The sequence below is a fragment of the Mustela nigripes genome, chromosome 6 (assembly GCF_022355385.1).
Source record: "Mustela nigripes isolate SB6536 chromosome 6, MUSNIG.SB6536, whole genome shotgun sequence".
NCBI classification, from domain to species: domain Eukaryota; kingdom Metazoa; phylum Chordata; class Mammalia; order Carnivora; family Mustelidae; genus Mustela; species Mustela nigripes.
This window is the reverse complement of record NC_081562.1, coordinates 135,821,552-135,836,607: the sequence shown is the minus strand read 5'-3', so window position 1 is coordinate 135,836,607 and position 15,056 is coordinate 135,821,552. Positions and strand designations below refer to the sequence as shown.

The following is a 15,056-nucleotide window of genomic DNA, read 5'->3' as shown; positions in this document are numbered from 1 at the left end:
TTGTGCTATAAATTTGGGTTTTCATGGATGTCTTGCCCATTTTGGGAACTGCAGCTACTTAGGACCAGAGCATATCAGAGGTTGAATTTTCTTTATCTTGTGGTGGGAGGTCCTCTACCGGGAAATCTGGAGGCAGAAACCACTTGTAGTTATAATGACCCTTAAAAATATTCATGGACTCAGGCCTGGTGGCATTAACTCTCCTGTTTCTCCTTGCACTTCAGTTGAGGCCTTCCTTTGCTTAGTAGAAGTTGAGGGCAGGATCTAGTATGGGTGGAGGATTCCCCTAACCAGGTAAATTAAAAGATTTCCCCCTCAGTCTCTGTGAGTGAGGGTATCATGTGATTCCCTTGTACAATCCAAAGAAACACTTGTAAAGCAATTTTAAAGAGATCATATCAGTGAATCACAGAAGGAACAATTCTGATAGAGGCTATTTTCCAGAAGGTATTATCAATGTTGGATTATAGTATAACATGTAAATAGCTAAATGTGGTCCATGGTTAAAGGAGTAAAAAACAGCTGTGTGAATATTCACACCGTACATTAACCTCAGGTTTTCAATTGCCAGCTAGTAAATTACACACAGTAGTTGGTATACTCTGCTGGCTAGCTAGTTGAGCTTCAGAAAAGGGGTTCTGAAAGGGGCTCAAGAAAAAAACTCAAACAAACCATGAATGAAGAGGCTGGATTCTGGGGAATAAGACTGATTTGGGGGCTGAAAACCCATAACAGAATTTTTAAGATTGTGTAAAGAATATGAATTTAGTCTTTCTGCTCGTAGGACTTCCATATACAATGGTCCTTTACTCTCATTTCGTATTTATTTTGCAGTATTAGATGTATTTCTAGGCAAATGAGCTTTAGTTTATGAAAAGGCATTTTTTAAAAACCACAAGAGCCCCTCACAGTGGATTTTATTTTGCTCAAAAATGTTATCTGGTTCGGTTGCTCACAGATGTGATCTGGAAAAACTGAAATCATTTCCTCTAACTCGGGTCTGCTCCAGGTAGGTGAAGCAGGAACCACTATTACTGTTTATTAAATGCAACGTCATCATGATGGCCAGGAAGCTGGGTAGCCATGAGAATACACCAGATCACAAGGCTGGGCTGCCGCAGCCGGTCTGGCTGAGAGCTAGGAGCCTCAGTGTCGAAGGGGCAGAGTCTCCACCTTGGATGAACTATAGCAAGACTCGATTGTAAGGTGAATGCTCGGCAGTAGGTAAAAAATGCTCGGGCAAAAGTTCTAGCTCAACTATATACTAGCGTACATGTAAGGTTGAACTGGATGAAAATGACAAGAAGTCATTAAAGGGCTAAGCCTTTACAGACTTTTGTGTTTGACAAACTTTTGGTAGAACTAAGCATTTAACTTCAGAAAACACAATACAACTTGGCCCCTTGAAATTTCTCCGTGCACTTGCATAATGAGACACTCTAACGTCTTTTAGAGATGTTTTTGTCTTTTTTCTTCCTCAGGTGGTAAATTAATGACTCGAAGCACTATGGCTTGACTTATGCTAAAGATATTTGAACCCAAATGTTGAAGATGTAAGATGTTAGCTACGGCCCTCTTGCTTCTTCAACTCCAGTGCACCTGCTCCTCAGAGAGCCTGTCCTTGACCTTCCAGACAGAGGGCCAGTTCTGCTCTTGAAGGCTCCTCTGCCATCTTCTGACTGCCACAACTAGACCTTCCATTGTATTACACCGTTCCTCTTGCTTCTTTGTTTTCCTCCTATACTCCTTGCAGGTCAAGGGCTGTTTCTTTCACTGAGGTATGCCCCGGAAAATGGAGATGTCATTAACATTTACTTGTTCCTCCATATTCCAAGCCCTAGGCTAACCCACGTGAAGTGGATTTTTCTAACTTTTATTCTCACCCCGCGAAGTGAGTATTTTATTATTCCCAGTTTGCAAATGCAAAAACTAAGGCTTGGAGAGGTCAGATAACTGGTTCAAGATTATCCAGCTAATTAGGGGCAAAGGCACGATTTGAACCCGAACAGTCGGCACTGGAACATCCTTACTTAAGCATATGCTGCCTGAAGTGCAGTGTGTCAGTGAGTAACAGTCACCTGCTTGACTGATTGGCTTTACTAGTTCCCAGTGGGTGACATATTTATTGGGCTAAGAAGGTGTTAAGAAGCCAGATTCTGATTTCAGAAGTTACTTCTGTTGAGAGCAGCAATACATTTTAAATTATTTATTTTTGGAAGAATGACTTAGTATAAACATTAATGAAATTATCTTCAGTTAATGAGTAGCCATACATTTATCTTCTGATACCTTTTAAATTTGTATAATCTAGGTTTACTGGAAAGTATTCACAATAATTCCAATAAAGAGAAAAAAGTGCTCTACTATTAAAAATTATCATAAACATATATATGATAATTAAAAATTATCATATATATGTTTATGATATACTACATATATATGTACACTACATATATATATATATATGCAATCTGGTGTTCTTCAGGCAGGTCGAAACTCTCAAAACCTAAAGGACTGAAGGGAAAGAATATATATATAAATATATGTATATGTATATATACATATATATATATATATATATATATATATAGTATTTAAATTTGAAATTCGGTTTTGGGTTTTGGGCTCTTGGTTTGGCATGGTTTGGGTTTGGGGCTCCTGGTTTGGCATCTGTGGAACTTGAATTTTATTTAATGTGCTAATTTAAAATGGGTCAAATATTTCTTCCCCAAAGTAGAAACATTTCTGGCCACTCTATTTTTATAATCACTATTTATTCGTGTATATTATTCATTTACATGTACACTTCAGTTTATTTAACAAATATTTAGATCTGTCCCTATAATATACTCAGCTAGGACTGCTACGGTTCAAAAAAGAACCAATATTTATTGAGTGTTTAAATAATACCAGGAACTATTCAAAGTGCTTCACATAGATGACTTCATGTAACTCTTCCGGCAGGCCAGTTCGAGGAGGTCAGCATTCCTATTATTCCCATTTTATGGAGAGAAAACTGAAGCAAGGGCTCCCTGGCTGAGCTTCTCACAAAGGCAGCCTGATTTCAGATTTCACCATTCGCTTCTCTCCTAGAACCTTCCAAGTAAACAGAACTGCCTTGATCCCACCTTTCTGTTCTCCTCACACAACGATCGTCCTGTGACCAGTTACTGAGTGAGGGTCACATACAGAAACAGAGCTAGAACAGATGCCCAAGTGTGTCACTCAGTGATTAAGGGCGACTGTAGACCTGAGTGTGAGAACCAGCTCAACCTTTCTGGCCGGGACCCTGAGTAGGCTACATAAGCCCTTTATGCCACTGTGTCCTGATCTACGAGGACAGTAATGACACCTCAGAGAGCGGGGATGAAAGCGATTTAAAATTATTGAGCCAAGGTGGGCACACAAATACTATTATTATCATATAGCCCCTGCTCTGGAGAAACTGGCATTCCTTCCTAGAAAGAAGGGAAATCATGTAAATAATTACAGACCAGTATAAAAAGTTCTATAAAAGAGAATTATCTTGGGAGCACCTGGGGGGCTCAGGCGGTTGACCATCTGACTCTTGATCGCAGCTCAGATCATGATCTCAGGGTTTTGAGATCGAGCCCTACATTGGGCTCCATATTCGGTAGGGGGTCTGCTTGAGATTCTCTCTCCCCTTCTCCCTCTGCCCCTGCTGCCTGTGCTCTCTCTCTCCTCCCTCTCCCTGTGCCCCTCCCCACACTCCCATGCATGCACGAGTGCTTATTCGCTCTCTCAAAAAAAAAAAAAAAAAAAAAAAATCTTAAAAAAAAAAATTACGCTGGAGCCCAGGGAAGGGGTTAGGGGTAACGAGGAGAGAATGAAGAAATGGGAGTTAAGGTGAAGAGAGGTTTCTAATTAAAGCTGAACCCTAGATCTAAAGTTTCCAAAGTTTATTTTGTATATTGTGCTTCATGCAAATGCAGCTGCTTTGTTGTTTGCAGACTAAGTCACATTTATTGAGTACCTTTTATGTGCCAGGCCCTGCAGGAGGGCAGTCGCACATGCTCTCTATCATTTAATGTTTACAACACTCGGCGGGTCAGTGCTGTTGGCTTTGGTGAGAGCACAGTGTTTTTACATATCTGAGTAGGGGTAACCATTGTGGCTCAGATGACGGGCAGTCTCCCTGAAAGGCCCTGCACGGCCCCTAGACAAATCTGTATTGGGGTGACCCTAAAAGTCACGGTGCAAAACAGAGGACTTCTTACACTGTGAATGAAAAAAAAATTAATGTGAATTTTTACACCTAACAATGCCGTGAAAGCACAAGTTTTACATGTCTTTTTCTTGTTGCTTCTAGCTCTAATCTTCCTGCCACCGTCCTAAAGACCCAAGAACCTTTTTGCGATACAAACTTACTTGTGCTTCCCATCTGGAGCTGAAGGCCCGCTTCTGCCCTTGCTTCCCCTACATCTCAGTTAACCGAGGGCCTCACCTGGTTATCCAAAAGAGAAATGTGGGGGTTGTTTTCGACCGAGCCACCAAGGCCTCTGTGCACTTCCTAAATGGCTCCTTTCTCTTTCTGCAGGCTCACTGCTCATGTAGACCTTCCCAGACCTGACTGACTCTGTCTTCTTCCTGGTCTCTTGGTCTCTACTATCTTTTCTCCATCTCCCTCTCATCTACAAGGCAGTGCCACTCTCCACTCTTAACACACAGGTGTGATCATTCCTCTACTTGAAACTTGCAATGGCTCCCTAGTGTCCACAAGATGAAGGTCGAGGGTATCGGCATGGCATAGTAGGGCTTTCACTACCTGGCCCCATACTACCTTTGTATCATCATCCACTACCAGTGCTGGTCAGACAGCTGTTCCAGCAGTCTTGGGCCACTTGCCCAATCCTACAGCTTTGGACCTAATCCTCCCATTGCTGGGTACTTCCTAGGGGCCATCTTCAAATCCACAAATTCCCATCCACTTATATATAATCCAATTATATTTCATTTTCTCATATTCACTCTATCGAACAATTCCTACAAGATCACTATGTATTTCCTATTTTCTCCTCTGGATTTCCACCAGATTTAAAAGGACCATGGCTAAGAAATAATAAAGAACAGAAGGGCACCTAAATCTAGATGCCTTTGCACTGATGATTCTGTCCACTAAGGGAGTCAATTCACACACCCTCCCCTGCCCCCCATACCTGCCCTGCCCAGCGACTGTGGAAGCTGGCTCATTAATGCCAGTGAACACCATCTGTGGACAGAACTGCCTCACCCATTGATGGGATTCATTGCACAGAGCTCTTGGCGCCGGTATAGTTTCTGCTGAACAGATGAATCGGATGGTATATCAGCTGGATAATGTAAAGATAATTATCTCTATATATTTTTTGCCTTTAGAAGCATGTTATTCTTCATTCAAAGATAATCAGCATCTAACTGAGTTTTCATGGACAATTCTGAATGTGCTTTGTTTAATTTAACAGCTCTTGTTAGCAAAAATAATTATGAATAAAAGGCAATTTGTTTTTATTTGGCATATAAACAAAATTATGCTGATATTGGTAAAATTCTATTGTTTTATTAGTGTACATAAGACTTTTATCAGATCTTCCTCAATTTACCTCTGAAGTATATTTGGAGCTTAAAAATAAAGAAAGGAGGAAGTTCAGTTATTAGCATGGAAGTGACCCATTTAGGAGATGGGTTACACCATTCGAATGATGGCTCCTGATACATTAGTGTCTATCAGAAAAGAACTCTTGGAATGTTCAAGAAAAATATAAAAGTTTTACGAAAACTGCTTAAGATGGAATGTACTTTGTGTCATGGAATAATTCACCTCTGTTTCCAAATATGTGATCTATCTGTGTTTTGAAACCGGGGCCTTAGTTGCAGTAAGCATATGATATAATCAAATCAGCTGACTGGCCTGGGGTAGAACATTATCAACATTAGTGATTTTTTTTGAAGTTTAGTTTTGAGTTGATAAGACCTGTTTCATAATTTTAGCATGCGTTCAAAGATAAAAAACAAAAACAAAAACAAGAAAACCCTTTCACACTAAGGACTGGGCAAAAGTTCAAATGACTTTCTAGTCTAAGAATGTCACCTCCCTTTAGTAAAGACCCAATGTGGATACATACTAGCAAACTGCAATTTCAAAGGGAACACTTTTTTTTTTTAAATAGCAATTATTTTTTATTTAAAGTTTAAAAGGTAGGGCTGAACTCCAATCCCATATAGGCTTGTGGGTGTTCTCAGCAGGATTCTCATCCTATGCAAACTGATAATAATAGATCACTCATTCTTGTTTATTTTAAGAACTCCCCCAACAAGATGGGGCTCGCATCCATGTACTTAGATAAAGATGTTGTGAAAAGCGTGTGCAGTTGCAAAGATGCATATTCTTAAAGACATGAGTTTATGATCATAGGGCTATAAAATGGCTGGTCGGATGGATATCTTAGATGTCATCCAACATCTGGGACTGCACCAACTTTCTAGCTAGGATATTAAAATAGAAAAACCTTTGCAGAGCGTTAACCTATCATTACACAGAGTAAATGGCATGGCACTGCGACCTAATTAGCAGTGTGGCTTGCATCTGTAAAATAGAATTAGCACTACTGCTCTTTTTCTTTATTATTAGTTTGTGTTTCTAGAAAGGTGTGACCTTATCTGTAAGGCTCTGTTCATTTATGCCCATTTACAAAGGATTTAATTATGTTCCTTTAGCTCTCTACGATGAGGAAATTGAAAACGGCCACATCAGAATTAAAACTGTTCAAGAAATTAGTAGCTGATTATTTACTCCATCAGCCTCCGTGCAGGGATAAATGCTGGAGGCAGGTTCAAATAGAGAAAGTAGAAGATTTGGGGAAGAGAAAATTCTAGGCAAGGAAATTATTGATAGTCTTCCTTTCCTCTTTCCCACATATCTTTTGCAAGTTTCTTTAGTGTTCTTGCGAGGAACCAGCTACGGAGAAAGTGTACAATGCTACAAAATTCCTGCAAGTGACGTCAGCTTAGTGTCAGCCGCGAGAGAACATAGACTTACATCTGAGGCAGGCGACTCCAGGACAATGCCGAATCCCAGCACGCGGTTCTCCCCGGCAGAGGGGGGCTCGGCAGCCTGGGGGCCAGGCTGCTCGGAGGCCCCCGCTGTCTTCTTCTCCATTTCTAACACGCCAGGCTTCTGCCTCACGGTCAGAGGTTCAACGGTCTTTGGGGGCACTTTTTTCTTTTTATTTCTCTTGCGTGAGACAGCAGTTCGCTGGGAGCATATAAGGGAAATTGGGGGTTGTTGTCTGTTTTGGGTTCCAACTGTGGAGAATGAACAAAAATAGGGTACAGGCACCTGAGTCTAACTTAGGAGAAATTATCACCCATCTACATGTTCCACAAGCTGAGACTGAAACAGGGTTCAGTCAAGGAAGCAGACCAAAGGCAATCTCCCGTGGGACCTGTAGGTCACCAAAGGTGGTCTCTGGAGCATTGTCGAGTTGTACACGCAGGAGAGTAACCCAGAGAAAACTCTGTCCCCCACGCTGGTAAATGATGACACTGACTGCTGCAGCTGGGCTCCGGGGAAGAGAGGGTTGATGAGCCATAGGAAAATACCTGAGCCTGATCTCACAAGTCGCAGGACATTTTTATATAAATGGGAACCCAGAACTTAACTTCAGGTGTAGCTGTCCGTGCTTCCTGGTAAGCCAAACTCAGGAATGTTCTAATTGTCCTTTGAGGATAAAATGATCAACTGCTAGCAACCTACAGACACCAAAACTGACTAAGACTGAGCAATGGTGACCATGTACTAAAGAACGAGTCTGGAATGACTACTCCATATGTGGTCAAAGCCTGCTGGTCATTTCTCAGGGACAGTTACTGCTTCCGCACAAACCCATACTGTCCACACATCAGCTATCTCCACAGCCTTACACTCACTACTGAATTCTGCCCAGGCTGCCCTCCATACCTTGGTTTTAGGTAGCTAAAAGATAGGAATGACATAGTTCTGCGCAAGTCAAGAAGACCGGTAAAAAAATAAATAAATAAATAAATAAATAAAAAAAAAAAAAAAAAAAAAGAAGACCGGTAAAATCCAGAAACAAGAGGGAGTTCCAAAGACGAAAGCACCGAACAAAGGCCAAGTACCAGTACTGGATCTACACTTAAGGAAACCAAGGATACTAAGTACAGTTTTCACAGACGCTCTTTGGCAAATCATGTTTGTTAACCATTTAGAAATATTCTGATGGAAAGTGTTAGAGAAAAATACGGCATCATTATTTAAATCTTCATGTATCAATATGGCTTACTAAATATGATCAGAGGATATGCCTGCTTTTTTATAGAAAGAAGCCAAATGAAAACCAAAGATCTTTAAATGCACATAAATATGGATCATCTCCTATCAGTTTGCAAATAAAGGGTATTTATACTTTGAACTTGGTATTTGCATCTCTAGACTGGCAAGAAATTTACAAGTATTAGAAATGAACTACTTGGAGAGCCTGGCTGGCTCAGCTGGAAGAGTGGGCAAACTTGATCTTGGGGTTGTAAATTTGAGCCCCACGTTGAGTACAGAGATTACTTTAAAAAAAGAAAGAAAGAAAGAAAGAAACCAACTACTTGCACTTCATAGGAGCACTGAAACAGTTTTTAGCCACCTGTGCAGTAATTAGTCTTGTTCATTGGAGCTTGACCTTGACTGCACATTAGAATCACCCGGGAGCCTTTAAAAAAAAAAAAAAAAAAAGTCCGTGCCTCAGCCTTACCCCAGACTAACTGAATTGGAATTTGCAGGGGTGACACCCGGGCACTTAGATTTTTTTTAAAGCTCTGCCGGTAATTCCAGTGTACAAGCCCGAGAGAAGAACTCTTGTCTCTTTTCTGGACTTTGACCGAAGGCCAGGTCTCCACACCCAAAGTCAAGCGGACAAGGGAATCAGCTCTCAGTGGTCTAGGACTCACACCTCTCCAAGTCTCGCTATTCTAAAGTAGAAGTGAAAATGCTTTGGCTTTAAAGAACACAGGGACTATCTGAGTTTTTCTCCTCCGTTGGCAAGTCTAGACACAGTTGTCCTCGGTTGCTTCCAGATCTTATCATTTTATCGTATTCCTTGTCTTCTCCCTCAAGCAAAGGTAAAACTTTCTAAATATAATTTAAATCTACATGTTACAGGCAATAAGCCTTAAGTCAATCTACCCACACAACACAGATTCTTAAGTTTAAGGAAATTAAAGAAGAGTAATTTTTTCAGTTTATCCTTTCTGCTTTCCTATGAGCTCTGGAATCTTTACCAGCCTAATCTGCAAAGGTTCAGAAAAGAAAACACGGTGACAAAGTGGCATTTACTTAATAGATTCCAAAAGGGCTTCAGTCAAGGATTTAAATGGTTGCAATTTGTAGTTTGCCATTTCGGTAGTAAGGAGCTTAAGTAACAAAATAAATCATTAGAATTTCATATGCATATTTTTTTAAGTGCTACCAAACTCTTCCTCCGAGAAAAGAACCTGTACATCATGAAGTAAACTTTCTGTATTCCTCATTTAAGAGATGTTAACTTTTGCCAGGTCAATAAGAACATGGGTTGTTGTGTTGGAACAAGATGAGTGAACGCCTACTGGCCTGACCAAAATGTTTATTCCTTCCTCGGGCTAAAACCAAATTCAGCACAAACAATTAGATGTTGCTTCTCAGGGGCCCTTTTGCTCACTTTCCTTTCCTGTGCTCTTGGGTGATGAGCGTGTCTAAGTATTAAGCTTTTTATATCAAAACCACATCACTGAATATTATAATTTTACTAGAATTCACCAAATGGTGCCAAGTACGGTTTTGGAAGGACGACCTTCCTGAATCTCTTTCCAGTGCAGGGATGGGAAGGCTGACCGTATATGACTGTATCCTGCTCAGGGACCAGTCTTCCCTCACCAGAGGAGGCCTTAATGAAATGACTTAGTATTTTCTGGACCTGTGACCAGAAAGTTGTATCCCGCCCCCCACCACTGATGGAGATTAAACACCACAGCCGCTGTGGTGAACCCGCTCCTGGTCTTTAGTACAACACTAATGAAATAGCTGCTGCCTGTATCATGCTTTACAGACTTCATTTACGTTTACTAACTCATCCTATTTTGAAAACCGTCCTGCGAGTTAGAGATTAACGTTCCTGCTCCAGAGGATAAATGTGAGAGCAGAGAAGTCACACAGCTTCATGAGGAGAGCAAGGACCCTGACCCCAGCCTGCAGACTCATGGCTCTTCCACCCCTCCACTTGACTAACAAGAGTGAGAACAGAAGACGCATCGTGTAACTAAGGAAGACAGGACGCCCAGTGTCTTTGGGCTTCTATATGCTGAATATTAGGGAGACAAGTCAGAAGCAGGGCCTAAGAGGCAACACCTCATGTGCTTATGCTCGTGAATGTCTCTTCCAGGACAGCCCGCGCCCCGAGAGTGCCCTCCAGCCCCTGTATGACAGTGCGCGGCTTCCCCTCTGTCGCGCTGCACCCCACAAGGGAGGGGGACAGGCGTGGGAGTTGCCGACGCACACGCAGCCCCCAAATGGAGCACCTCAGGAGGTAAGAGAAGTCAGCCATGCTTTTGTTCTGAGGTGAACTTCCTTGCTGACTCACACAGGGAAAGTGAGCTGAAGAACTATGCCCACCTTCACTTATGACTGTTTTCAAAACTCAGTTAACTGACACGTGTCAAGGCCTTGGAGATGAGGGAGTAAACTATGAGGAGCACGTGTGCACCAGCGTGTGAGAAGTAGTATCAGCGATGAGAAACCTGTTAGAGTTGCTATGGGAAAAACGTGTTGGAGTAAAAGCTGAGGAAACAAAAAAGCACAGCGGACAGCAAGGTGGGAAGAACCAGGTACGAAGAGCACAATAACCGTCCCAGCCCAAGAGGCCTAAGGCGTCACAAGCCTCCTCCCCGGCCTGGTCTCGATACCTGCTTGAATTTGCATTAATTTCCGCATGGTCCTGAGTTCTTGGAGGATGGCCTGCAACGTCGACTGGCAATTGCAAGTACAGCAGTTTGATCCAACGGACGAATTCATGGCCGGAAGTTCTCCTAAGCATCAGAGAAGAGAATGGCCCACTCCAAGCATCAACAACAAAATTACAAAGGGGTGGGGAGGGGGAGGAAGGTATCTTGACAGTAGTATGAGACAGTGCCCAAGGGATATGGACCTAATAACGGTTACCACCTGAATGTCGGAGGCCCCCGCTCGCTCACAGCAGGCCTCCCTAGTGCCACACCGGTGCATCTCAGGGGACAGCACTGTAAAAATTCACTAGAAACACACACTCCATTGTACAAAAATATGAGTTCTGAAAAGAACGGCCTTCCAGAAAAACCTGGGACACACCTGTTCTAAAATCTCACGTTAAAAGTGAAATCTGTCTAACTATTAAAAAAAAAAAACAGTTTTTCGGGGCACCCGGGTGGCTTAGTCATTAAGTGTCTGCCTTCAGCTCAGGTCATGATCCAGGGTCCTGGGATCGAGCCCCACATCAGGCTCCCTGTTTGGCGGGAAGCCTGCTTCTCCCTCTTCACTCCCCCTGTTTGTGTTCCCTTTCTTGCTGTATCTCTCTCTGTCAAATAAAGAAATAAAATCTTTAAAAAAATATATAGTTTTTCTAGTATTTCCCTAAATTAAGAACTGTCAACACATTAAAACTTTTAGAACACTCTCTGGGGGGTGGGACATCGGGGCGGGGAAGAGCGGGGGGAGCACAATGTACATGGGAGGCTGTATTCAGACTCAGTGGATTCCGGGCCGGGGGTGTGTTCCCTTTCCTCCACCTTAATGAAGGAGATCCTCATACATCTTTTCTCCATCCCCATGTTTTACATTTCCATCACTTTAGCCTCTTTATCTCTGTTTCAATTTAGTATCTTTTCCTTAATAAAACTGTCCTATTAAAGTAAACAGAGGTTGTCCCCTTGTCCTTGGGATGGATACAGGGGAACATTTGGAAAATCCCTCTTTCTGCAGCACTCCCTCTAGAGCCTGTATCCAGCCCGACCACTGGGAACTGGAAATGTGCTGCAGTTACTTAGGTTGTCCCTAGGCGCAATGGGAAAGTTCGAAGGATTGGATCTAAGAGTATCTTTTATTATACATTAAATGCAATTTTAATTCTACGGTATGCATTATTTGAGGATACTACAAAAAACTTCACGTACGGACAACTTAAGGCTTGGGGTACCGTAATTATTTACACTCAAAGTTGTAGCAAACAGAAATGTTATAACTTTAAAAACTGCAAACAATTTCAATGAAATTCGAGGTAGTCAGTTATAGATGATGAATGTCTACTGAAAATAAGCAAACAATAAACACAAAAAATCTGTTTTCAAACCAATATGGGGGGGATTTATGTTTGTAACTTTTAACATTAATAACATTTCTCCAAGTAAATCCACCATCCTTGTCGTATGCTGTAAAACAGAACACTCTTTACACACAACTTATTGATGTTGGGTGAACTAACTTCATACACACCTAAGGGTGTCCTATTTCTCTTACCATTTCTTCCATGGCAGTCAAATTAGGAGGGTCTTATAGAATATTCCTAGTCACTATGCTAAGTACTGTCTTTATCATTTTTAGAGGACCAAATCAACCCTTTCCAGCTTGTTATAAATCATTTTCTAATTTTAAAGAGAACTGACTTCTTATTTTTATGGAGGAGTCTTTGAAGAGCCATGTCCCCTTAACTTGGAAGCATGCCAGCACGTGAATGTGATCTGGCTTATGCAATATTGAGAGAAAGAGAAGACTCCCCGTACGTCTCTTGGGGTCCCTCCTGTCTCATCAGCTGCGCCTCGGGATGGCTTTTCATGCCTCTGAACTGGTTACTGCAAATTGTGTTAAAAAATAATCAAAACAGTTTTCTTCTTGAAGAAATAATGAATGGAAAAAGGAAACCCTTAACTTTTCAAGGAAAATGAAAAATGCAGTCTTGCTTTTTCTTGTTCTCTTTCTGAAAACTAGAGATCTGCACATCCATATATAATTTATGGGACAACTAACATCCAAGGTTACTGAATGGAAAGTTAACACATCCAAAAAAATTTTCAATTTCTTTAAGCTCTGGGGGAAAAAAAATGCCATTTAATTTCTTTCTGAACAATTAGGAATTTAAATTAAGGGAATTTTATTCTAAAGGGATAATTTTCAGCCCCAATGAAGCCTGCCCCACAACAAGGGTCACCTGCTGCTGTTGCTGGAACGTGCCATAAAAGCGAAGGTGTCACTAGGATGTTGGGATATGTGTCCCCTTCCTTTCACCACAAGTCTTGTGCTCACAAAGAAAAGCAAAAAACAAAAAAGAATAGGATGTAATCATAATATACATATGACTGGAAGGTCCCTTTGATGACAAAGGGGAGCTCCTTCTGCCCTAATGTTCAGTCTCTTGTGATAAAAGTATCTGCATGTTGGCAAGTAATAGCTTTCACTTTTTAAAGGGCTGAAATCTCTACTAAGAAATCCTTACTTCTAACATAGAGCCTCAGTCTTGCTTCTCAATCTGGTTTTTTATACCCTTTGCGTTACTCAGTCAAGGCAGGTGACTAGGGAAGGATTTAATGTACTGAACTCAAAACCATGCTAAACATGTAGAAATAAAACACATTCAGACACACCCCTTACCCCCACAAGCATTCTCAATGTCTGATAATGACCATACCGTTGGAGCTCCCAGTGGTGTGGGGCTGACTCTGGAAGGTTCTAGAGCGGGTGCCATACTGCCCTGAGAACTGCCCACTGGGGGGTGGTAACTCATTCCATGCACCACGTGAAGGAGGGTGGAGGCTCTGTGGGGCCTCAGCAGAGGAGTTCAAACGTGGAGGCCAGACTGCATCCAAATCCTGGGGTTCTTCTTTTAATTTTTCTCCTTCTTTGCCTACACGTTGATAGATCCTCCCAGTGCTATCATTCAGTAATCTTCTCATTCCTGTGATTTGTTTTTTAATTTCCATGCTTTCATCTCCTAATGGAAACAGGGCCAAAGAGATCACTGTGCATGAGCAGAAGAAAAAATAATCCACTGCCAAAAAACACACCCCTTCTTTGGAAATGGGAACGATTCCTGAGTTCAGAAGCAAGCTTTCAGAAACTTAAGTAATCTATAAAAATTAAAGGCAAGAAAACTGGTTATGGTCTCAAGCAACCCATCATATTCCTGGTGCATCTCATTTTAATTTTCTTTCTGGCTAAGTTCTCTTAGGATAAAATAACTTTTCCTGAGCAGGTTTCCTCTGGAACACATCTTAAATTCCCTCTGAGGGAGGGTGTCATAAGAAAAATGAGCTGAGGCAAAAGACCCACGATGGGACAATAGGACTGAAAGCCCGGGCTTGGCTCTGCCGCAGACATTCACTTGGGTTGGATGTGGAAGCCAGCCAGCCCGCTCACCCACCGGGCCGGCAGGTGCAAGTACCAGGAAGAATATGTGGCATGGGTTGGGACAGAGAGCTTTCGGAGAATAGGCTGTCGGCACAGGAGACACCCCAGTATGATGCTGTTGCTAGAGGCATCACCTTCAGAAATGACAGTGTAGGAGCAGAGAGATATCCAAGGCAATGGAGGAGAGGGTTTTGTCTTTCTCCAGCCTTGACTCACACGGGGAGACGTCCCTGCAACTATGCCTTCCTGGACCTACCCAGACCAAATCTACTGCCATCCACTTTGTAACTATGTGTCTTCACTTTTTCCCCCCAATTACGGTTAAAAAACACACAACATAAAATTTACCATCTTAATCATTTTTTTTAAAAAGATTTATTTGAGAGAGAGAGAGCACGTGTATCCACACACACCCTCGAGCAAGTGGGGGGAGGGGCAGAGGGAGAGACTCTTGAAGCAGACTCTCCATTGAGCAGGGAGCCCAATGAGAGGCTCGATCTCACCACTCTGAGATCATGACCTGAACCAAAATCAAGAGTCAGAGGCTTAACCAATTGAGCCACTAGGCACCTCACCATCTTAACCATTTTTAAGTGTGTAGTTCAGTTAATGATATTTGCATTGTTGTGCAACGGATCTCCAGAAC

At 42.0% G+C, this 15,056-nt stretch overlaps 1 protein-coding gene across 10 annotated transcripts in view; it reads right to left on the bottom strand.

Moving 5' to 3' along the window:
- BEND7 (BEN domain containing 7) overlaps nt 1-15,056 on the bottom strand; it is a 79,011-nt gene that overhangs the window by 38,698 nt on the left and 25,257 nt on the right. For all 10 annotated transcript variants that reach the window (XM_059404297.1, XM_059404296.1, XM_059404292.1 and 7 more), the window contains 3 exons: nt 13,692-13,994; nt 10,942-11,064; nt 7,037-7,302 (listed from right to left, as the gene is read on the bottom strand). In XM_059404297.1, coding sequence (XP_059260280.1) covers nt 7,037-7,302; nt 10,942-11,064; nt 13,692-13,983 — 681 coding nt within the window. In that variant the 5' untranslated portion in view covers nt 13,984-13,994. The remainder of the gene's footprint in view (nt 1-7,036; nt 7,303-10,941; nt 11,065-13,691; nt 13,995-15,056) is intronic.